Source organism: Salvelinus alpinus, chromosome 16 (assembly GCF_045679555.1).
Source record: "Salvelinus alpinus chromosome 16, SLU_Salpinus.1, whole genome shotgun sequence".
Classification (NCBI taxonomy): Eukaryota; Metazoa; Chordata; class Actinopteri; order Salmoniformes; family Salmonidae; genus Salvelinus; species Salvelinus alpinus.
This window is the reverse complement of record NC_092101.1, coordinates 13,186,921-13,212,929: the sequence shown is the minus strand read 5'-3', so window position 1 is coordinate 13,212,929 and position 26,009 is coordinate 13,186,921. Positions and strand designations below refer to the sequence as shown.

The following is a 26,009-nucleotide window of genomic DNA, read 5'->3' as shown; positions in this document are numbered from 1 at the left end:
TGTATCATCATTATCAATAAACAAAGTTAAGAGGACCATGCTTTTGGGCCAGTGATGGGCTTCTGTGTTACGTGGACAATCCTAAATGAAGGCTTCCAGAGGACCTCATAGTTGGAGGTGATGTCACTCTAGGAGACATGTATAAAAAGGCAGGCAGCAGAGGAGCCAGATCCCACTCTCTCTCAGACTGTCTTAACCCTGCTACAGGAGCCATCCCTGATTCTTCTTGAAGACAAATTTGGATAAAGGACCTGGTCGAACCGCACCAGACTTTACACAGTGGCACCGGACTTCATATACACTTACCTGTCTTTCGCTGTAGAGACGTCGAAGGGCAAATGAGAACATGCTGCGGATTCTGGTGTTGGTGATTTCGCTGAGTGTGAGCAGTGACCTTGTAGCTGGTCAGAGAGGTATGTCTATCAATATTTTAGTACAAAAACGTCATAGCACAAAATGTATGTCAAAAATGTTTGGAGAGATTCAAAAGTTATTTGAAGTGGGTCTGGTAACACCATGATAACAGTGTCATGAATAAGTAATTTATGAATTCTAATAAATGCTTCATAAATGATTATAAATGTTATAAATGCATACGAATTGTAATGTTTTATAATGCTTATAAATGCATCTAAATGTTTACAATGAATGAAATACTAAATTCTTTATTAATGCTTATTAATTAATTTGTGTTACCAACTTCAGAGGCGTGAGAATACTTTTTTGGAAGTCTTCTATTTTATACCTGTGATAAATGTCAAATAAATGTCTTGTCAATGGCACGTCAGATCATATTAGTCTAAAATTGAACGTTTATTTGCAATCATCCCAATTCAATGTAACTACTTTGATTTAGCATATTCCTGAAATAGAACACAATAAATGAATTCAGCATCATTTCACAAAGCTGAATTCGTAAGTCCTGTCATCTACATGGCCAACGGGTTGATTCACTTTCACACTTTGAAAAACAAATTGGCAACTTATGCTGTTGAGCGACTTGTCGGTCAGGCAATGTAACTAAATCACCCTGATAGTGTCATTGGTAGTGTTTTCTTGCCAGTATCTTTGCCAGTATCACTGGAATTCATTCAGAAAACATTGCAGCTCCTAATGGGAAGACCACACTTCCTCTCCTCCATGCTCAGGAGACTTTGACACAATACAGCTTCCTGGGCAGTTTAATACATCAGGTCAATTAATACATCTAGTAGGTTCCTGTTGGAGCACCACAACAGTCCCCACATGCCAGGCTATCCCAGCATCCTATTCATCTGGGACACCTCTTCCTTGGAAAGGCCCAGACCCCAGGGCCTGTAAATCTAACTTCCACAGGAGTCCATAAATTAAGACTTAAATTGATTGACGTTGCCATGATTCTTGCCAACCACTGTTAAACCAAACCACAGGCTTTGGCTGCTCTGTTATTTCTAAGATCCTGTTCTATATCTTTCACGTTGCAATGAGTGTGACATTTTTAAAAAATAAATGTCAATAAATTCTTTATCATCCCATATTGTAGAAAATTGGTATTGTAGCGGTAGGAAAAAACGATTTGGCACAAAACCCACAAGATCTTAGTCTCTGTATTTCTGTAACCATGTGATTCAGGCCCACGGATAGTCTTGGAATGCCAGCTCTTGTGGCAAGGGGATAGTAGTGCAGGTAGTAAAGATGATGAATAGGCAGTGGATGATGTTGTTTTATAAAGGGACATCTGCATAGTGCATCCCCAACACATTGCATACTGATGACTTGCGTCAGCCACAGATGTGCATCCAAGACAATGTCACAGGAAGAGTAATGAGGTACGAGCAGGAGCTTTGTGACCCGCCTGACGTTCAGTTTCAACATGAGAAGGTTGACATTAGTTTCAGTTTATCTTGGCAACCTATGATGATAACACCCCATTTACCTGAAATTACTATTCTCTCTACTGACTTGAGTTACTTTGACTTTGGTTGAAACAGAGTGTGCTGGAATAGGAATACATGTGGGCGTATGTTTTCAAAGATGATCTGTCCATTGCTAATGTATGAAACAAACATAGCTGTGCGTGCACATCCATCGCTAATAAAGCATTGTGTAATGTTTTTCATTTTCAAACTCAGATGGGGAAATCATTAATCAGATCAAGGGAACGAATCAAGCCTTGGCGGAGATTATAGAACTGCTGAAGCAACAGGTAAAGTCACTGTTTGGACATATAGGGCAACTTTCATTGAGGATGTAAATGGTCCCATACAGTATAATGTGAACTAATAGTGTATTTGTACCTCCATGCAGATCCAATATATTGTTTTCCTGAAGAACACAGTGATGAAGTGTAAAGCCTGTGGTGAGTAGCCTTGGCCTGCCTGCAGAAATAGATATTCCAATTGAATGTCAGTAAACATTGTGGTGTATCTCTTAATCAGGCTAGCGCTCTTTTAGGCACAAAATAAAGTTACTGTATTTTTAATACAGTACATACATGAATATGTACATATTTAATATATATAATTACAGTACCAGTCAAAAGTTTGGACACACCTACTCCTTCAAGGGTTTTTCTTTATTTTTACTTTTTTCGACATTGTAGAATAATAGTGAAGACATCAAAACTATGAAATAACACATATGGAATCATGTAGTAACCAAAACAGTGCTAAACAAATCAAAATATATTTTAGATTTTAGATTCTTCAAAGTAGCCACCCTTTGCTTTGATGCTTTTCTTCTCACCCATCATAAACATGTTTTTAGACATTTTTGCACATTTATTAAAAATGAAATACAGAAATGTCTAATTTATGTAACTATTCACACCCCTGAATCAATACTTTGTAGAAACACCTTTGGCAGCAATTACAGCGGTGAGTCTTTCTGGGTAAGTCTCTAAGAGCTCTCCATACCTGGACTGTGCAACATTAGCTCATTATTTTTTTCAAATTTCTTCAAGCTCTGTCAAATTGGTTGTTGATCATTGCTAGACAACCATTTTCAGATCTTGCCATAGATTTTCAAGTAGATTTAAGTCTAAACTGTAACTTGGCCACTCAGGAACACTCACTGTCTTCTTGGTAAGCAACTAGTGAAGATTTGGCCTTGTGTTTTAGATTATTGTCCTGTTGAAAGGTGTGTCTGGTCTCCCAGGGTCTGGTGGAAAGCAGACTGAACCAGGTTTTCCTCTAGGATTTTGCCTGTGCTTAGCTCCATTCCGTTTATTTTTTATCCTGAAAATTCCCCAGTCCTTAACCATTACAAGCATACCCATAACATGATGCAGCCACCACTATGCTTGAAAATAGGAAGAGTTGTACTCAGTAACGTGTTGTATTGGATTTGCCCCAAACATAACACTTGTATCCAGGACAGGATGCATGTTTTGGAATATTATTCTGTACAAGCTTCCTTCTTTTCACTATGTCAATTAGTTTAGTATTGTTGAGTAACTACAATGTTGTTGATCCCTCCTCAATTTTCTCCTATCACAGCCATTTAAAGTCACCATTGGCCTCATGGCGAAATCCCTGATTTGTTTCCTTTCTCTATGGCATGTGAGTTAGGAAGGACGCCTGTATCTTTGTAGTGACTCTGTGTATTGATACATCATCCAAAGTGTAATTAATAACTTCACCATGCTTAAAGGGATATTCAATGTATATTCAATTCTGCTTTTTTTTTTACCCATCCACCAATAGGTGCCCTTCTTTACGAAGCTTTGGAAAACGTCCCTGGTCTTTGTGGTTGAATCTTTGTTTGAAATTCACTGCTCGACTGAGGGACCTTACAGATAATTGTATGTGTGGGGTACAGAGATGAGGTAGTCATAAAAAATCATGTTAAGCAAACAGAGTGAGTCCATGCAACTAATTACATGAAATGTTAGGCACATATTTACTCCTCAGCTTATTTAGCCTTTCAATAGCAAAGGGGTTGAATACTTATTGACTCAAGACATTTGAGCTTTTCATTTTTAATTAATTTGTAAAACATTCAAAAAACATAATTCCACTTTGACATTATGGGGTATTGTGTGTAGGCCAGTGACAAAAAAAATCTAAATGTAATCCATTTTAAATTCAGGCTGTAACACAACAAAATGTGGAAAAGGTCAAGGGGTGTGAATACTTTCTGAAGGCACTGTACATTACATATATATCAATATCAACAGCATGATTGCTATCTCAATTGTATGTAAGTATGGTACATTAATCATACCATTGTGCTCTCATGTACTTTTTTAAATATATACAGTACATACATAAACATATGAATATGTAATGGTAAATGGATCTGTAATGGAAATGTAAACAAATAGAAAATGACATGTTTCACAACCTGCAGTAGATGGAGACATTTTACAGGAGAGTGCTCCAGGTCTACTTGGTTGATGGTTGGTGTATCATCCTCTCCCACCTAGGCATGCAAGGTCCCCCTCGCACCTCCTGTGACCCTAACCCCTGCCACATGGGGGTAAAGTGCATTGAGACCGCCGGGGGCATCAAGTGTGGCCCCTGCCAAGAGGGCATGGAGGGCAATGATACCCACTGCACACATGTGGATGAGGTAGGACAGGATCCAAAAAATGTCACATACTATTCTGTAGTGCAGGGATCATCAACTATATCAGTGTTTCCCAAACTCGGTCCTCGGGATGCACGTTTTGGTTTTTGCCCTAACACTAAACAGCTGATTCAAATTCAAAGCTTGATGATTAGTTTATTATTTGAATCAGCTGTGTATTTTTTTAATTTTTAATTTAACTAGGCAAGTCAGTTAAGAACAAATTCTTACTTACAATGACAGCTGGATTCAAACCAGGTACTGCATTGATGCCTCTTGCACTGAGATGCAGTGTCTTAGACCACTGCGCCACTCGGGGGTCAAGTGCTAGTGTTTTGCTAGAGCAAAAACCAAAACGTGCACCCCTTCGGGTCCCATGGACTGACATTGGGAAACCCTGAACTAGAATCAGCCGCGAGCTGTTTTCTTCTTGAGTGGATGGATGGGGGGCAGGAACATAAGCCCAAACAGATATAATATTTGACTAAATCATAATAATTTCAAACCTTGCTTATATTTGTATACAATCACGTCTTTCTATTATGAGTGGGAATATTTCGGGAACAGATTTCCAAAATGAAAACAACTTTGAGTTGATTTTCTGATGTTTTTACAGTGTTTTCTGTCCAACAATGAAAATTCCCCCCAAATAATACAACATAATTATTCGTTTTTGCTCAGGGGGGCCAAATAAACTTGGGGGGCCAAATAAAAACACCCGCGCCACCACTGGGGAAACCCTGCTGTAGTGGGTCTAAACTGAAATACGATCATTTACACAGTACGTGTTACTATTGTGTATATTGTTTGGTTTTTAAAGAGCCTCTGAACACCCGCATTGGCATGTGTGCTTTCCTGTTGCTCATTTGAAAAATGTCAGTCTTGCCGATGTGTTTCCTGACGATTCCACGTTTGGTTAATGATGTTTGTCCCTCATGACACACTGTAAATGCGGAAGCCTATTTAACTTCCTCAAAATCCCAAGAATAATTCTAAGATAACTCAAGAAATCTGAAATTAATCTTGATGTTTTTGCAGAGGATGTTTCAGTTGTGCAATTTTACATCTAACTAAGGTGTTTGGTGCAGTATTTCTCAAGCAAAAAAACATGTTTTCTTATGTAAACAAAGTCGGAGCTGCTGGGTAGGTCTGTCTTACTGTCTATGCTATTGGATAAACAGCAATCACCGCAGCTGTTCACCCCATGTTAGCGGGCAAATGGACACCGTCAAATCAAAACACAACCTTCATTTATCCGTTGTGATGCACGGATGTTCCTAAAAATTATCCTATTTACACCGTGTAGTCAATATTGACACTAGAATAACTGTTTCTGGCTCATATCGCTGCCACATAGGCCATTTTCAAATGGATTTGTTGGTTTTAAAAGGCAGTCACTCTTTAAATCAACTGTTAGATTATCTCAATGGCAAATCCCAATTCAAATATTGAACATGTATATTACTGCCCTCTCTCCGCTCTCCTACTGTGTGTGTAGTGTGTCCTGAAGCCCTGCCACATGGGTGTGCGCTGCATCAACACCTCTCCAGGGTTCCGCTGTGGCCCCTGTCCCACTGGCTACACCAGCCCCCGGGTGCAGGGAATAGGCCTCTCCTACGCCACTAACAACAAACAGGTAGCAATTTTGAATCAAGCAAAGAAGCTTATGAGCTTGACATTGGGGCCTTTCCACTGCAAAAAGCACAACAAAGAGGATTTCGACACCCGCCATCTCAGATTGTTCGGAAATCGTTTCGGTAATTAGTAACAGATACAATTAGCATTCCTGAAACACATTTTCTTGAAATATAATTTGATCTCTGCAAAATTAAGCTAATTGATTGCACCCAAATTGGACATTTTAATTTATAGGATTCAGATATTTAATAAAAATAGTACTCAACATCCGATTTGGACTAAACTTCTTCCTACCAATGAGTAAGAGGAATCAATTTTTGGGGGGTCAAAAGCCACCCACGGTCCCCCCCACACCAATCCCACCCCAACAACCAGTATACAGTATCAGTTCTCTATGTTTGACAAGTAGTATGAAGCTGTGGCTTGGAGTTTTGCTTCTCCATACTATGTAAATGTATTCGCTGTGAATCTGGCGATGGTTTTTTCCCCTGTTCAGAGAAATTAGTCAATGAAGTCACTTGCATTATTTACCATAAAGTAGTGTTAAAGTACCAGGTTTTGACCACTAGATACCTCTGTTCCTGCTATACCACCACATTATTTTATCAATTTTGCTGGTCTCTTGTGTTTATTAAATAGATCACAACATTTCCTTTGCAACTTTGGGTAGAAAACTAATAGATTTGACTCATTACGAAAAGTGTGTGGTCATCCTCACAATTCAAGCCAGTCCTCTATTAAAGCAATCCAGTTTGCACAAATAGCAACCTAATGCTTCACCCCAACTCTCCTTGAATAGTCCAACAAGTGGCTGCTTTTTGAGAGGGATATAACTATGCAATTCTCATATGAAGACTTTTCCTACAAGCCCAAAACTATAATGGAGAAATTGGCTAGGGATTAAAATGTTGTGACAACCCTAATAAAATACTGAATTGCCTGGCAGCCTGTTTTTCAAAATGATCAGTAAACATTTCTACATGTATTGTGATTAGTGACATTCAACATTGAACCCAACGCAATCCAATACCATTACAACTGCAAAATACTATAAAGTGTGTGTTTTGGACGTTTACTATTGAAGATCATTAGAGACCATAACATTGAACTGATGTAACCAATGGTCTGCTTGTTCACCAGGAATGGTTTAACAGTAACTAATCCAGCCCTTTTTTAAGGTAATAAATCACACACACAAATGGGATATTTCCTGGACAAATATTAAGTGTAAAAGAACAAAAAAATGATTTGCTTTCATGCAGGACTGGCTTGAATTGTGATCGTGACCACACAATATATTTTCATCATGAGCCAAATCTATTGGTTTTCTACCCAAGGTTGCATTTTTTTGGGAGGGTGATCTATTTAATAAACACAAGAGACCTGCAAAATGGATTAAAAAAGTGTGGCGGTATAGCAGGAACAGTGGCATCTATACTGAAAAAATATATAAAACGCAACATACAACAATTTCAACACATCTCCTTCACATAGAGTTGATCAGGCTGTTGAATGTGGCCTGTGTAATGTTGTCCCACTCCTCTTCAATGGGTGTGTGAAGTTGCTGGATATTGGCAGGAACTGGAACACGTTGCCGTACACGTCAATCCTGAGAATCCCAAACATGCTCAATGGGTGACATGTCTGGTGACTATGCAGGCCATGGAAAAACTGGGACATTTTCAGCTTCCAGTAATTGTGTACAGATCCTTGCGACATGGGGCTGTGCATTATCATGCTGAAACATGAGGTGATGGCGGCGGATGAATGGCACGACAATGGGCCTCAGGATCTCGTCACAGTATCTCTGTGCATTCAAAAATTGCCATCGATAAAATGCTCTTGTGTTCGTTGTCCGTAGCTTATGCCTGCCCATACCATAACCCCACCTCCACCATGGGGCACTCTGTTCACAACATTGACATTAGCAAACCTCCATACACGCTGTCTCCCATCTGCCCAGTACAGTTGAGACCGGGATTAATCCGTGAAGAGCACACTTCTCCAGCGTGCCAGGTGAGCATTTGCCCACTGAAGTTGGTTCTCAAGTCGAACTGCAGTCAAGTCAAGACCCTGGTGACTACGATGAGCACGCAGGTCAGATTCACTGAGGCGGTTTCAGACAGTTTGAGCAAAAATTCACAGTTTCATCAGCTGTCCGTGTGGCTGGTCTCAGACGATCCCGCAAGTGAAGAATCCAGATTTTGATTTCCTGGGCTGGCGTGGTTACATGGGCACTGCAGTTGTGAGGCCGGTTGGACATACAGCCAAATTCTCTAAAACGACATTGGAGGTGACTTATGGTAGAGAAATGAACATTCAATTCTCTGGCTACAGCTCTGGTGGACATTCCTGCAGTCAGCATGCCAATTGCACTCTCCCTCAAAACTTGAGACATCTGTGGCATTATGTTGTGTGACAAAACTGCACATTATAGAGTGGCCTTTTATTGTCCCCAGCACAAGGTGCACCTGTGTAATGATCATGCTGTTTAATCAGCTTCTTGATATGCAACACCTGTCATGTGGATGGATTATCTTGGAAAAGGAGAAATGCTCACTAACAGGGATGTAAATAAATTTGTGCACAACATTTGAGAGAAAGAACCTATTTGTGCGTATGGAACATTTCTGGGATCTTTTATTTCAGCTCATGAAACATGGGACGCACACCTTACATGTCACGTTTATATTTTTGTTCAGTGCAGTAGTAAAACCTGATACTTTCCCATTACTCTATGATAAATAATGCAAGTGACTTCAATTACTAATTTCTCTGAACAGGGGGAAAAAACATAACCAAATTCACAGGGAATACATTACATAGTATGGAGAAGCAATACGCAGTTTAATACTACTTGTCAAACAGAGAACTGATACTGTATACTGGTTGTTGGGGTGGGCTTGGTATGGAGTGTAAAGGGTCAGTGGGTGACTTTTGACCCTTTTTGGGGATTCCTAATGTCTAACTTACTGTTAGGAAAAAGTTTGGTCCAAAGCGGATGTTGGGAACTATATTTATTGGACATTATTGGACACAGAATCTTATAAATTGAAATGGCCCATTTGGATGCACTCAATTAGCAACATTTCAGAGATAAAATTACAATTCAACAAAATAATGTTTCAGGAATACCAATCTTATCTGTTTTTAACTACAGAAAGAATTTCAGAACAATCTGAGATAGTGTGTATCATGGCTTGCTGAAATTACATGGAACGACTCGCTGGCAACATGCAAGGTTTTGCTTGAAGATGGAAGATTTATGCATCAGGGCTTTCTTTTGTATTTGAATCCTACCCAGGTCTGTAAGGACATCAATGAGTGCGAAGGACCCAAGAATGGAGGTTGTATGGAAAATTCCAACTGTCTGAACACACCTGTAAGTATCATTAAAAGTCGATGCCACTCAAATATCGATCTCATTAGGAAATCCAGAGGTCTTTCCTCTCTGAGGTTTTGAGGGGAGGGGAAACTAAGTGTCTGCTGTGGTGGTTGTGCGTGTTGTTGTCAGGGCTCGTTTAAGTGTGGCCCCTGTAAGGCAGGCTATGTGGGGGATCAACGCAAGGGCTGTAAGCCTGAGAGAGCGTGTGGTAATGGCCAGCCCAACCTCTGCCATGCCAGCGGAGAGTGCATTGTCCAACGAGATGGGAAAATAGAGTGTCAGGTAATGCGATACAATTCTGTTGCAATGGATCAATGTGAATTTTAATACAGCCTAAATGTATACTGCTCCTTATATACATGTTGTCTATAGCATTCTTTTGGATACAGATGGCTCGTTATTGATTCAGCTGCTGTAGCTGAAATGGAATTGAATGCGAATTGACATTCCATATATAATACAGTACAGTCCATAACTTTGACTTAATCCTGATTCACAGTGTGGGGTGGGATGGGCTGGCAATGGCTACTTCTGCACCTCTGATATTGACATTGATGGCTTCCCTGATGAGAAACTGGAATGCACCGAGAGGAACTGTGCCAAGGTAATACACTTGAATGTCCTTGAAAAGGCTATGGAAGTCCACGACTATACTATTTTGAACGCAAATGGAAAATAAAGTGGAAAAACTAAGTCATTGTCATATGCTTAATATACATACTTTTAGGATAACTGTCTAACAGTACCCAACTCTGGCCAAGAGGATGCAGACAAGGATGGCAAAGGAGATGCCTGTGATGAGGATGCAGATGGCGATGGAATCCTAAATACACAGGTTACTGATCTCTTTCTCCAGCAACTGATGTTTTGCTGTGTCATGTTTACGGCAGGTCTTTACACTGATTTGGTATCTTAGTGTAAAGACAGGCTCTAATGCCTCTTTGGTAGGACAACTGTGTGCTGGTGCCAAATGTCAACCAAAGAAATGTGGACGAAGATGACTTTGGAGACGCCTGTGACAACTGCCGTATGATCAAAAACAATGACCAGAAAGACACTGATGTTGATAGACTGGGTGATGAATGTGACGAAGACATTGATGGCGACAGTAAGTATGCATGTAGAGTTTTTGACCGTGACAAGCCTAATTCTGCCATTGCGGTCATTCATGTCAATTGACATGTCAACTACTGTTACCTACTTCTAGGAATCCCCAATAATCTGGACAACTGCAAAAGGGTTCCCAATGCTAACCAGAAGGATCGAGATGGGGACAAAGTCGGAGATGCTTGTGACAGTTGCCCCTATGTTCAAAACCCTGACCAGGTCTGGTTTCTGATTTCCATGTTTAGCTGTACTTGTATTAATCCTAGTCATTACTGCATGTTGTACCAGAATGACAACCTATCTCGATGTTCGAGGGATATTTTTTGTGTTTGATACAGTTGGATATGGACAACGATTTGATCGGAGACCCTTGTGACACCAATAAGGACAGGTATAGCAGTTTTACTAGCTTTCTTGTTACCTCCCTGCCTTTAACCAGTGTAGGCCTGTGCGTGGCATTCCAATCTATTGGTACGCCATTACTTATTTTATATGTTATGTAATGACTTTGGTTTGACACATCAACTTTCAGAATCTCACAACAGTGGGGATAATTATAAAATAGTCTCCTTGTGTTTTTCTCTACTATTCTCAGTGATGGTGACGGTCACCAGGACTCTCAGGACAACTGCCCTGCGGTCATCAACAGCTCCCAGCTGGACACGGACAAGGACGGTCTGGGGGACGAGTGTGACGACGATGATGATGATGATGGTATTCCTGACCTTCTGCCCCCAGGACCGGACAACTGTCGCCTTATCCCCAACCCTCTGCAGGAGGACTCTGACGGTGAGTTCAGCCTTTTTTCAGTCTAGTTTCCAAAAAGTTCTCCAATATATCCGTGTAATGTTGACAATAATATTATCCAGTGACTTAAAAGTCACATGTTGAGTCAATCTCCTTGTTACAGGTGATGGTGTTGGGAATGTGTGTGAGAACGACTTTGACAACGACACCATCATTGACAGCATCGATGTGTGCCCGGAGAACGCCGAGGTCACTCTCACAGACTTCAGGGCCTACCAGACAGTGGTGCTGGACCCAGAGGGAGACGCACAGATAGACCCTAACTGGGTGGTGCTCAATCAGGTATGTGTATGCAGATGTTGGATCTTGATTTCAGACAGTTTGCTATAACAGGAAAACAATCCTGTAGCAATTTTTGTAGGGGTTGATACATTTTTGTTAGGTCAAATCAAGTCTGAAATTTCTAAGTGGAAATTCTAAACGTTGCAAGCCTTTTTAAAACTCAAATACACTTCAAGTTTGCATTTCCTGCTATGCAGGAAAAATCTCAGCAATAAAAGGGTCATCAAATTAAGATCCTACATCTGTATTGATGAATGCATTAAATCTAATACAAGAAGTCCAAGGGTGTTACAGTAGATACAAATCAATGCCAACCTAATGCCAACCTACTGGGCATAGACGTCAGTTCAACGTCTATTCCACGTTGGTTCAACGTAATTTCGTTGAAATGAGTTGGAAACAACGTTAATTCATCCAATGTGTCACCAGTGGGAAGAGACATGTTAACTGCTTAAGTTCTATAATCTTCTCTGTTTCTCTTTCCACAGGGAAGAGAGATCGTCCAAACTATGAACAGTGACCCTGGACTGGCTGTTGGTAAGAGCAACAATCACACTGTCTCAAGTCGGATTCATTCAATAAACCGAGTTGTACATGACGTTCTCAAACGCATCCTAACCCAAACTCACGCCATTCCTTCAAGGTTACACAGCGTTCAACGGTGTTGACTTCGAAGGGACGTTCCATGTGAATACCGTAACGGACGACGACTATGCAGGGTTCATCTTTGGCTACCAGGACTCTTCCTCCTTCTACGTGGTGATGTGGAAACAGGTTGAGCAAATCTATTGGCAGGCCAATCCATTCAGAGCTGTGGCAGAACCAGGGATCCAACTGAAGGTACAAAAAATCCTATATGCACATCTTAAATGACTATTATCTAGTCATGTAGTAAAAGTCACTTATGTTCCCCCGGCAGGAAAATAATCCTGCAGCAACTGGAAATTTGAGTTATTGTGTGGATTATAATTAATGGAAGAAGAAAAAGCCACTGGGAACAGACGTCAATCAACGTCTATTCCACATTGGTTCAACATAATTGGGAAGGAACATCCGCGACTCTGATATGCTCCTATGGTGATCTAATCAGACGTACAATAAACACAACGTTTTAATATATAGTATTTTTCTGTTTTTTCTATTACAATTACAGCAAATTTTCAGTTTTCCCCTCCCCACTCAAATCACTCCCAGACAGTCCTAGCAAAATTCTTGCTTGAGAAATTGCTCTTTGTTGAGAAGCATTTTCTTTCCTTCTTTTTGACCGTTTTAATTTAAAACAACCACAGTAAGGTACTTAATTGTTACCCAGAAAATATTTATTCATTTTTTATTATAATTAATGGACATTTTTGTATGACTTTACATTTTTTGTTAGGGCAAATCAAGTCTAAAATGTTAAATGGAAATTACAAACTCTAGAAGCCTTTTCAAACCTTGAATTCCTCCAACTACAGGGTGATCAAATTAAGATCCTATATACATCTGTACAAATTCATGCAAACATACCACTACTCTATTAATAGACTGACCTACACACAACTAGCCCTTTCTAAGTAATACTCATAGGGCCAGTTACCTAATATTAAGTCTACCCCTGGACTAAAAACAGCTCAACGGAGAATAGATACATTTTTAGTTGAAATATAAATACACCTGCCCAGATTGATACATTGGAAGAGATCTACAGTTCTGTAACCGTGCTGCCTGTGCAATTGTGTTGTCGACTAGGCTGTGAAGTCCAACACGGGACCAGGGGAGAATCTACGCAACTCCCTGTGGCACACTGGGGACACCAGTGACCAGGTGAAGCTGCTGTGGAAAGATGTCCGCAACGTGGGCTGGAAGGACAAGACTTCCTACCGCTGGTTCTTGCAACACAGGCCCCAAGATGGCTACATCAGGTAGTGCGCTGCTATCAGACACACCTCGTAGGCGTCTGATGGCTTTTGGTGCAGTTTGCCAACGAGGACGTGACCTTCTCCTTTCATAATACATTAAAGGCCCAGTGCAATCAAAAATGTGATTTCCTATATTTTATATATAGTTCCACACTATGAGGCTGGAATGATACTGTGAAAATTTAAATAATACCATTTTAGTGTAAAAGCTTTTTGAAAAGACAGCCTGAAATTTTAGCCTGTTTTAGTTGGAGTGAGTTTTGGCCTTCCATGGTGACATCACCATGCGGTAAATTAATTAATAGACCAATAAGAAAGAAAGTTCCAAACCTCTCTGCCAATAAGAGCAAATGTCCAGTTTTCCCCTCCCCACTCAAACCACTCCCAGACAGTCCTAGCTAAATTCTTGTTTGAGAAATTGCTCCTTGCTAAGAAGCTATTTTTGTTTATTTTTTAAACAATTTTAACAGAAAACAATCACAGTAAGGTATTTAATTGTTACCCAGAAATGATTTGATATTGAGGTAAAAACGGCTGCATTGGACCTTTAAATTACAATTTGTGGCATTATGTGTGGACTGACATATGTGACTGTTGAACTTAAACAACATGAAATTACTATCGTGCATGTTTTCTCTTATCATCATACTATCCATATTGTATTCTTTACCACAATAGGTTACATCGTCCAGTCGTGACACAACTATTCGGGTTGGAGATGGTCTTTGGCTGCATTAACACAGGCAGCCTAGTTCTGATCTTTGGCAAAATTATTGGCAAAAGATCGGATTTGATTGGTTAAAAGATCAGAATTGAACTACCTGTGTAAACGCAACCTTTGTCATATTTTGGTGTTCCTAACTGGTCTCGCTCTATGCATGTGTGTGTCATGTTCAGAGTGCGTTTCTTTGAGGGTCCTCAGATAGTGGCAGACACAGGTATCATCATAGACACCACCATGAGAGGAGGCAGACTGGGTGTCTTCTGCTTCTCCCAGGAGAACATAATCTGGGCTAACCTACGCTATCGCTGCAATGGTGAGCAGCACACTACTGACAACCCCACCCCCCTTATTAGAATACCCTTCTCACAAGCAGGAAGTAGAGGAGGATGGGGACCTTAGGGAATCAATTAGAGAAGTATTGCATTGCAGCATCCTGATAATAGAATTCCTGTATTGAGAAATGGATGATACTGCTCTCTGGCAAAAGAGGATCTACATTTACTTGTGTTTCATGCCTGCTTCTATCCATTCTCATTGTCATTAAGTGATACTGTGGCTGCATTTACAGTGCCTTCGGAAAGTACTCATACCCCATTGACTTATTCCACATATTGTTGTGTTACAGCCTGAATTCATAATGTATTAAATATATTTTCCCCCCTCCCCTATCTACACACAATATCCCATAATGACGAAGTGAAATTATGTTTGTAGATGTATTTTCTATTGAAAATGTAATACAGAAATATTTAATTTACATAAGTATTCACACCCCTGAGTCAATACTTTGTAGAAAGAAGCACCTTTGGCGGCGATTACAGCTTTGAGTCGTCTTGGGTATGTCTGTATCAGCTCCCGTTCTTCCTTGCAGATTTTCTCAAGCTCCGTTAAGTCAGATGGGGAGTGGCGGTGAACAGCAACCTTCAATTCTTTCCACATATTTTCAATGGGATTCAAGTCTGGCCTTTGGCTGCGCCACTCAAGGACTTTCACATTCTTGTTCTGAAGCCATTCCAGCGGTGCATTGGCTGTATGCTTGAGAATCAGAGGTTGTTTGCAGTCAAAGGTTGTTTGCACTCCGTGACGGTCGGCGCCGTTTAAGATGAGGGAGGATGATTATTTTTCTTATGAGCATGGCCTTATTTCTATTACAGCATGTTGGATGACTGTCATTCATATTCCATTCCCTCAGCTCAATGTAACATCGATAGGTTTAGGTTACTACATGATACTCAGATTTTCCCTATACCCATCATGAGGTTGCGACAACCTAGCCTATGAATGAAAGTTTACAACATAGGTGCACAGGTGGAGAGACATTTGAGTAATCAAGGTGACAGACATTGACAACTTCAATACTGACTTGCACAATCTTGCCTGCATCTAGCTGATCTAGGGTGTAATCATTAGTCCAAAAGTTGCAAACGATAGTTTCTATTGGACAAATTCAGGTATGGTTATCAGTGGTGGAAAAAGTACTCAATTGTCATACTTGAGTAAAAGTAAAGATACCTTAATAGGAAATGACTCAAGTAAAAGTGAAAGTCACTCAGTAAATTACTACTAAAAGTCTAAAAGTATTTGGTTTTAAATATACATAAGTATCTAAAGTAAATAGAATTGCTAAAATTTACTTAAGTTTCAACAGTAAAAGTATAAATAATAAAAGATTCCTTATATTAAGCAAACCAGACAGCACAATTTCCTTTCCTTTTTTTATTGACGGATAGCCAGGGGCACACTCCAACCCTCAGACATAATTTACAAACACATCATTTTTGTTTAATGAGTCTGCCAGATCAGAAGCAGTAGGGATGACCATGAATGTTCTCTTGATAAGTGAATGAATTGGACCATTTCCCTGCCCTGTTAAGCATTCAAAAAGTAACAAGTACTTTTGGGTGTCAGGGAAAATGTATGGAGTAAAAAGTACATAATTGAAGTGAAGTAAAAGTAAAAGTAATCAAAAATATAAATAGTAAAGTGAAGTACAGATACCCCCAAAAACTACTTAAGTGGTACTTTACACCACTGATGTTTATCCCCGTTTCTTTCCATTTAAGAATCGGAGGAATGAATACACCCCTGATCACGCAAACACAGTTGACACAGTTGACCACTTTGATCGTTGAATAATTCCTTCTCACATCTACGCGCTCTCCACCTCTCACTTTTTGACTTCACAACACATCAGCTGTCTTCCACACCGATCTCGACAAATCATTTCTGTATGGACGTCACTTTGCACAAGGGGGCATGCTGAAACAGGAAAGGACCTTCCCCAAACTGTCGCAACAAAGTTGGAAGCTCAGAATCGAATACAATGTATGTTGTAGCGTTAAGATTTCCCTTCACTGGAACTAAGGGGCCCAAACCATGAAAAACAGCCCCAGACCATTATTCCTCCATCAAACTTTACAGTTGGCACTATGCATTGGGGAAGGTAGCGTTTTCCCAGATTCATCCGCCGGACTGCCAGATGGTGAAGCGTGATTCATCACTCCAGAGAACGCATTTCCCCTGCTCCAGAATCCAATGGCGACGAGCTTTACACTACTCCAGCCGACGCTTGTCATTGCTTATGGTGTTCTTAGGCTTGTGTGCGGCTGCTCGGCCATGGAAACCCATTTCATGAAGCTCCCGACGAACAGTTCTTAGACAGACGTTGCTTCCAGAGGCAGTTTTTAACTTGGTAGTGAGTGTTGCAACCAGAAAGATAGCTAGTTCTTGCTCTCGCTTCTCTTTAATTTTTGCTAGCTAGCTGTAGTTTAAGTTTTCAGTACTATACTGAACAAAAATATAAATGCAACATGTAGTGTTTGTCCCATGAACTGAAATAAAAGATCCTAGAAATGTTCCATATGAACCAAAAGCTTATTTATAAGCTTATTTCTCAACAAATTTGTTTCCATCCCTGTTAGTAAGCATTTTTGCCAAGATAATCCATCCACCTGACAAGTGTGGAATATCAAGAAGCGGATGAAACAGCATGATCATTACACAGGTGCACCTTGTGCTGGGGACAATAAAAGGCCACTCTATAATATGAAGTTCTGTCACCCAACACAATGCCACAGATGTCTCAAGTTTTGAGGGAGAGTGCAATTGGCATGCTGACTGCAGGAATGTCCACCAGAGCTGTTGCCAGAGAATTGAATGTTAATTTCTCAACGTCGTTTTAGAGAATTTGGCAGTATGCCCAACCGGCCTCACAACCGCAGAGCCCGTGTAACCACGCCAGCCCAGGACCTCCACACCCGGCTTCTTCACCTGCGGGCTCGTCTGAGACCAGCCACCTGGACAGCTGATGAGTATTTCTGTCTGAATGAAAAAAAACTTTTGTGGGGAAAAACTCATTCTGACTGGCTGGGTCTGACTCCCAGGTGGTTTGGTATATGCCCTCCCAGGCCCACCCATGGCTGCGCCCCTGCCCATACATGTGAAATCCATAAATTAGAGCATAAGCATTTATTTAAATGGACTGTTTTGCCTATATGAACTGTAACTCAGTAAAATCGTTGAAATTGTTGCATATATATTTTTGTTCAGTATAGATTTATTCGCGGATTCCTTGATTGGGTGGACAACATGTCAGTTCATGCCATAAGAGCTCTGATAGGTTGGAGGACGTCCTCTGGAAGTTGACATAATTATGGTGTAAGTCTATGGAAGGGGGTGAGAACCACCTAGGTTTTGTATTGAAGTCAATGTACCCAGAGGAGGATGGACACTATCTGTCTTCCAGCTACACCATGATGCTACCCTAGAGTGCTGTAGACCTTCATTGCAAAACAATGTTTTAATCAATTATTTGGTGACGTGAATATATTTAGTATCTTTTTTTCTAAAAAGGATAACTTTGTTTCACTATTTTGATGAAATTCTGTGAGGAGGATGGTCCTCCTCTTCCTCCTCTGAGGAGCCTCCACTGTCTGAAGTGGGTTCTCATTAAGGATTTGCCTGTATTTCGCTCCACTCACTGTTCCGTCAATCCTTACCAATCTCCCAGTCCCTGCCGTTGAAAGGGTGTAAATACTTAAGTGAGATATTTCTGTATTTCATTTTCACTAAATTTGCTGAGAGAAAAAAAATCAAATCCATTTTGAAAAACAAAATGTGGAATAAGTCAATGGGTATGAATACTTTCTGAAGGCATACAGTATATACAGTAGACTGCATTTAAATGACCTCTCGGTACACATACGACTAGTTTGAGGCTTTAGAGAGAGAAGTTTGAGTCTTAATTAACTTACACGACTCATGTAGGTAAGCCTATTGCCATGCAATGATTCCATATCGACTTATCATCTCTCCCTCTCCCTTTAGATACAATCCTCGAGGACTTTGACTCATACCAAGTCCAACCCGTTCAGCTGCAGTTCTAATACAGCATGCACACACATCTGCCCAAAGACTGGGGTGACATTCCATCTACACCCCCACATTCTGGAACGCATGGCTCCCAGCTGAACAGTGCATGGTTGTGTCTGTAATGGCACCCTATCTCCTATATAGTGCACTACTTTTGATTAAAGGCTATATAGGGCCCGATTTGGACTTAGGAAATTATGCCTTTCTTACACACTTCTCAGTAGTTAGTATTCAGACTTACCTTATGAAGGTACGTAAAGGGCTTTGCAGGCATGCTTCCCTTTTCATTCAATAGGGTTTTTAGTGCATTTATCTTAAGCCATCTCTTTAAATATGGTGTAACTTTTAGCTAGAATTTTGTTGACAGACTCAATAGAATATATTGAATATTAGGGATCAATGAAAGAAAGCCATCTAAATATATGCATATCATTCTCTGCTTCAGCACCATTTGGTAGATTCAAAAAATACTCTGATCTTGTAGATTATTTAGGGTTAGGAAAGTATTTATGAATCATAAAAACAGGTTTGGAGAGCCTTTACGTGGAAAAGAAAACAGTGGTTTGATTCATTCAGAAAATTGCCACTGTTATTTAACCCTTGGTAATGTTGGAAGACTAGTGTACATAGAATTATAATAGGGAGAATAGTGTACAATAGTAGACTATACCCTCGTCTGTTGCCTGCACTAACCATGGTACTGTGTGATGACAGCCAAGTATTGCGCCATGCGTAGGCTTCAAACGGTTAATGCCTGGTCTGCACTCCGCTCCATAATGATTTAATTAGCCTAACTGTTACTAATGATCCTCAGCAACAACCACATGGCCATGGCAGCGTTTAGAGAGGAAGCAAATACAGGTAAACAAAACGATGTAATTAAATGGAATGATAATGTATGCTATACCAACTGAAGGGAACTAACAGTAAACTGGTCGATACTGATAGTGGCTAATATTTAACATGACAGAAATAGGAAACAGAAAGTCATGGTAGCCTATAATTAAGACACCCGAGTGCCCATCTATGCAAGTTAAAAGCCTGTACAATTTAAATTCTGCATAATGGCACGGCCTTTCATAATCTTTACTTTGGGAAAGTTGATATGAAGCCATATGACTGGTTTCACATTTGTCTCCAGCAATTGGAAGGTAAAATATATCTAAAACAAGTGTAATTTATATTTATAGTTCCCTTATCCAAACAGATTACACATTTAACTAGCGCTTATCAAGTTGTAAATTACAGTGCATGGAGAATGGTGTTTTTTTCTATCGGGAAAAATGAAGTAGTGCTTTTTCCACTTGAAACCGGTAGGTTCGCTAGACCTTATTCATTATTTCCTCATATGTAAAGGTGGAAAAATGATTAGGTAATTAAGTCAAGGTCAGAATACAGCATCTGTTGACACACCCATCATTTATTTGATCTCCACCCAAAACGAATAGCAGGTGAACAGCATGCTATTCTCATGCTTAAGTTCGTCAGAATAAGCATAGAGAAAAGTGCATAAACATGGAATTACGTTCCATTTAAGCACGCTTATCTCGGGTCGGAATTGGGCTCATATTGAATCATTTTTAGAAGGACCCTGTGAGATGTGACTCAGCAAAAAAATGGAGGCTGCCATATTGGTCACCACCAGCAATGACAACATTTTCCTGTGACATTTGCTCCCCAATAATTCCAGTTCTCAGGGGACTTTTCTTTATGTCTACTACTCTGTCAACAATATAGAAATGTGAAGATAGTTGTGTGTGTTTTGAATAATCAGGGTGTGGCCAGAAAATGTGTATTACATTGTGAGCGGACCAACTTTTTTTTGGAGGAGGGGGGGGCTATGCATTAGATTGCATGTGATCAATTAATAAAATGTAATAAAATGTTGAACCACACAACTGTTATTTTGCTTTAGCATATACTGAATATATAGGACTTACCTTTAGGTCAAAACTGGTTTACACGTTCTCCTCACTACTAACTAGACAGAAACTGAAGTCATGAGAAACGGCTTTGAGTACTGATCAAAAGTTTGGGACTGAAAATCACAAAACATGCACAGGTATTCAAAATGATCTTTTAAAAACACATACAGAAATACAGATTACAAAATATAAATAACATAAGGAGGACAACAAAATATAGAATAGTTCAAACGTCATGCATGTCCACACTTAGTAAACCTTGGTGAAATGACATTTTTCATTTCTATATTCTGCAAAATCGAGACTATGTACAGAGAAAAAAAATGCCTCCCACATTCAGTTTATCTTACAAAGGGATCACATAAAAAGGAGTTTAACATAGAAACAAAGAATTACTATACATCTCAGAATATGACTTACAGGACAATAGTTAAATATGTGATACCCACTTAAAGCTGACCAGGGAATTCCTATAAGAGAGATTTTCTTTACATTATGAATTGGAAATACTTGCCAAAAGTGGCATTTTAGGGTACCCAACTTCAACTGCACTGTTCTACAGGAGGAAATTATTTAGATTCATATTAATCCATTTCAAATTATGGGACAGAAAATATAATTATCCCTTTCATTCACCTTTAGTTGAGAGAATGTATGGGGACAGGTACTCTGGCAGTGACAGTAAGCTTAGTGAGAATCAAGATACTGCTCACCAATTCCCACAAGGCTGAATGCCTTTCATGCTCACTTCAGTCAGTGTATTGTAATAATTACTGTCAAAACAGGAGTCCACATCACCGTATTTGATTGCCATTTCCCATGCATATGCAGAGCAGTATGGTATATCTATTGACAAATAAATATACATTGAGTGCTATTCCTTTTTAACATGATTGGAAAACAAGCTGCATTGGAATAAGCCCTTTCTGGTTTTGCATTACAAAATAAGGAATACGCTTCCACACTGTTACAGGCTTTAAAAAAAAAAGATCATATGCTTTCTAGGGTACAACAGTCAGCATTGACAGAACAGTCACTGTTCACATTCACAAGGCAGGTGGCCACAAATAAAGTGAAAAAGCAACAGAATAAGAACAACACATACAACATAAAAACTTGTCATAAACCTTACTTAAAATATGTCTTATGCAGTCACGGTAACTGATATCAGTTTAGACTTGATTCGGCAGTCATGATGGCACATGCCTCAATTTAGGTTAGCCAACTAGCCATAGTTCATAATGCTGAAGTCAACATGATAATGTTGAATCATTTGCAATAAACCAGCATCAGCAATAGGGACCACTTATAACATCAGTCATGTCATGCAACTGACAGTAAGCTCTCGACCGTCAAGTCAAGTTTTACTGCCAATACGGAGTACAGTTGCAGTCGAATATATTGGCACCCTTGCACTTTACAATGGAGCAGAATGTTCTGTTCTCTTTTAAAAACTGGTTGAATGTTTAATATATATATTTTTTATTACCCTGAGTCACCTGGAACTTACCACAGGTGGAGATAAATTACAACCTTAACAAGAATCACTTGCCTCCAACCAAACTAATTTGAATTTTAAATCATTTAGTCCAGGCCATTTTTGACTTTTAAGTAATAAATCTTAATTTCAGTTTGGATGTTTCTTTTCTTGATCCTGTGCAGTTATAAATCAAATACACTTGTTAACGCCAACAGTTTTCTTCAATTTCAGCTGATGAGAATAAATGGAAATGTTCAAGGGTGCCAATATATTTGATCGCAGCTGTATAAGTGCCATTTTTAAGTAGCTCGTGAAACTGTTATTACTCTTGCCAGATCATTAAAGTGTCAGTTCACTCCAAAATCAACAGAAGTTTCTATATTTCAAAAGTGGTCTTACGTCAAAATGAGTCCATGCCCCTGGCCTTATGTTCTGTAGATCCAGATATTCAGGGTACGCTTCAGTCTTAAATGAATGGAAACAATGCGTACTCTCTTATTTCATCATGGTTGCAGTCTTTGGCTCTCAGTTTACACTTGAAGCCCAGTAATTGGGGCAGTCATTTGATGACAGGAAGTGTACCAGTGCATCAAACTAATTACAGCATACATGCTATAATCACATCAACTATTGGGCTTTTATCCACATATATCATGTTGATGTGATCCTTGTAGGAGAACGTGACAAGGATGTGAATTTACAAGTTCAGGATATGAGTTGAGTTACCTGCAAGGAAGCCGGTTAGAGTTGGAGGATTTGTTGCCATTGTTTTTGATTAGGCTATAACTCTTTCTGGATCAGGATATTCAAAGTCGATTCCGACTTTGACGGAAGTTCTCACAAACTCATGAGCCCGCTTTTCTAAAAACAGATTAATCTCAACATTAGACAACTTTGAGGTCTGAAATCTTCAGACAGAGTCTACAGATCACTTGGCATCTGATGTGTTATGAAAACGGATTTTCAATAGGTTCGCATTATAGGAACAACTGCCAATTTGATTCACACACTGAGGTGCTACAGTGATGAATTAGATGCTAAAGCAAGTAACAGCCAATTCAACTGAATAAGAAGTAGATGGTGAGAAAAGGAACTCAATGAAAATGCTTTTGGTTCATGTCAATCAGTGAAACAGACACATTCCAAGACTATGTTACACAAATACATTCTTATTTCAGCAATGAGCTAGCATTATGCAGAAATGGAGGTAACACAGTCCTCTGAAAAGTAAATCGTTTAAGTGAATCATTAGGAACAATTGACATACATCCTTTTTGACTGGGCGTTTCACTGTTTAACATTGTAGAGCATGATTTAAATCATCCTGCTTAGCAAATTAAGGCCTTTTTCTGAGGTTCACTTTCATTTTTGTCATGCAGTCGATTTGTTTCAGCTATAGCCTATGTACAGTACAGGATGTACAAAATTGTCTTGACGAAGAAAAATGATCATTTGTTTGCAGATAATCTGAATGGCACTGTAAGTATCATACATGCGTATTGCAGTTTGGCTCAAAGTGAAGTTTTTTGTGTGATATATATATATATATATATATATACACACACACACACACACATATATATTATACACACACACACACAGTATCATCTATATGTATTTCCTATTCTAATGCAATGGTCAGATGTTTTATTCTGATTTGCATAGGAATCACAAATCTTATTAAAGCCAAAGTCTGTGATAAATAAACAAGTCAACAGGCAATGAAGAATAAAATGAACGTGAACCCTTAAAATAGTGTGTGCAAGAACAATATTTCTTTGAGGTATGAAGTAAACCAACTGTTTCCTTTTTACTTAATTCCTTTTTTTGTTATATGTACATTATATTTGGGGCAATATGCCTATTCCCACATTGGTAAATTAAATTAACATTTATATTTTCTGTATATACACACACACACACACACACACACAAATACATTGTACATTAGAAACATAATCCCACACAGCGATCAACATTTCAAAGGTGAACTGAAAAATACATTTGATAGTGTTCTTCAAACAAATACAGTTGACACGACAACTTGAGTATGAAAACGATCTCAGCCCATAGAGCGTCCAATTTAACCAACTTCCAATCTAGTGACTTACTTCCAACCACTATATTAGTTTTCAAAAACAAAAATGTTTGAATATGAATCGTAGGGAAAGATAGAGTAAAATAAAAAAGCAAGAAGCATTTCAGCTCTACAAATTGGTGTATGGACAAAATCTCTTCGTCAATTTTACCCACTTTAGTTCTACATGTCTTTTGGGACTAATTTCACTGGGTGCATAAAACTGAATGTGAAGCTTGTTTTCTACCAGCCCTAATCTGGAGGGAATAACCAAATATAATATATAAGTAATATTGGAATTGTTTCATACAATTTTCTACCAAAATCTGGGTTAAGGAGCACAAAATGATTGTGCATTTTTGTCAGTTTCCTTTTAAAGAAGCAGAAACCCTACCCATATTTGCACTCTCCATCACAAATTTGAATCCAGCGGGCGATTTTTTTTTACAAAATCATCAAGAATTTGGCTAGAAAGTGTACCAGTAAAAAATACAGTACAGTGATTTGTCGAACGTTACACTATATAACAAATATAGTCACTGACTAGGAGTTAAAAGTCCTCTCAAATACAAGAAAATCTTACGAGAAGTTAAGAAAATACATTGTCACATTAGTTAAGACTTAAACAGTATAACACTCAATATGTAAGGCAAAATCAGGTGATCTCACAGTGACAAGTTCAATAGGTTTCTGAGGAGTTTGTATCCTTCAGATTTTCAGGAGGCATTCAATCTGGATATCCATTTTCAACACGCAAAGGAAAAATATGGCCATCTTGTTTTGGGAATTTGCCTCTACAGTGTTTTCATTGTCACATTTGCTTAACCTTATCAGCTGCTAAATGCAAGGATCTGTTGTGCATGTTTCCCATTAATTATGACAAACTTAAAAACAACAGAGTTGGCACAAGACAAAACCCAACAATTTCTGGCCTATGTAAGTGATAAAAAGACCTGCAGACCCTATGCTATATTTTAAGAGGCCCCAGCTAATTCTATCTAGCAAGCGGTCTTAGCAACTGGCACTCGTTAGAGCTTATGAGCAAATATGGGGAGGATTTGTACTCCTTAAGTTAACAGAGTAGCTTAATAAATACAGTTTGTAGGTTCAAAATGAATAACATCAGTGCAGTATGTACAACATGACCACAACAGAGCAATGTTGGTATCGAACTCAAAACACATTTTGAAATGCAACATAATAAAAAAAGACATTAAAACTAAATGAATAAATATTTCAATAAATACATATTTCAATATACAACAATCCAACATACATAAAAGCAAATATTAACATTCGGTTGTCAATAAAAATAAAGCTTTGAGTGTGAAGTATAAAGCTGTTATGGTGGGTAGGGAAAGAATCCATTTCAATTATAGGGTAGAAATAACTTGGATGTTGTATGTTGCACATAATATTGTACACAGTTCTCATGATAGGTACGTACGGTGCAGTGCACCTTCATAGTGGCTTTTTGCTTTTCAAAATCACAAAATGTAGTTGTAAAAAATAAAAAAATGAAAATGTAATAAAAGCAAAAGGAGATCAAATCTGTTCAACTGTGACACGGTGGGATATAAGTAATAAGATATATACCGTTGAAGTCAGAAGTTTGCATACACCTTAGCCAAATACATTTAAACTCAGTTTTTCACAATTCCTGACATTTAATCCTAGTAAAAATTCCCTGTTTTAGGTCAGTTAGGATTACCACTTTATTTAAGAATGTGAAATGTCAGAATAATAGTAGAGAGAATGATTGAT

The 26,009-nt window shown here is 39.0% G+C and overlaps 1 protein-coding gene across 1 annotated transcript; it reads left to right on the top strand.

The window, feature by feature from the left end:
• Window positions 1-196: 196 nt before the first annotated feature.
• Window positions 197-20,619, top strand: LOC139540848 (thrombospondin-4-like). The gene is made up of 19 exons (XM_071344855.1): window positions 197-413; window positions 2,112-2,185; window positions 2,287-2,338; window positions 4,406-4,551; window positions 6,047-6,184; window positions 9,491-9,568; window positions 9,701-9,853; window positions 10,071-10,175; window positions 10,299-10,406; window positions 10,520-10,679; window positions 10,779-10,897; window positions 11,017-11,069; window positions 11,274-11,467; window positions 11,589-11,767; window positions 12,256-12,304; window positions 12,411-12,607; window positions 13,499-13,671; window positions 14,566-14,705; window positions 18,719-20,619. Exons 1-19 carry the CDS (start codon window positions 347-349, stop codon window positions 18,775-18,777), a joined length of 2,244 nt encoding a protein of 747 aa, XP_071200956.1. The 5' UTR covers window positions 197-346; the 3' UTR covers window positions 18,778-20,619.
• Window positions 20,620-26,009: the final 5,390 nt, after the last annotated feature.

What these genes read in the sequence shown, in the direction of transcription:
- LOC139540848 (XM_071344855.1), top strand. Translation starts at nt 347, where the DNA reads ATGCTGCGGATTCTGGTGTTGGTGATTTCGCTGAGTGTGAGCAGTGAC. An exon ending in ATGGGAAAATAGAGTGTCAG is followed by an intron (nt 9,854 to 10,070) that starts GTAATGCGATAC and finishes CCTGATTCACAG; the next exon opens with TGTGGGGTGGGATGGGCTGG. An exon ending in TGTGACACCAATAAGGACAG is followed by an intron (nt 11,070 to 11,273) that starts GTATAGCAGTTT and finishes TACTATTCTCAG; the next exon opens with TGATGGTGACGGTCACCAGG.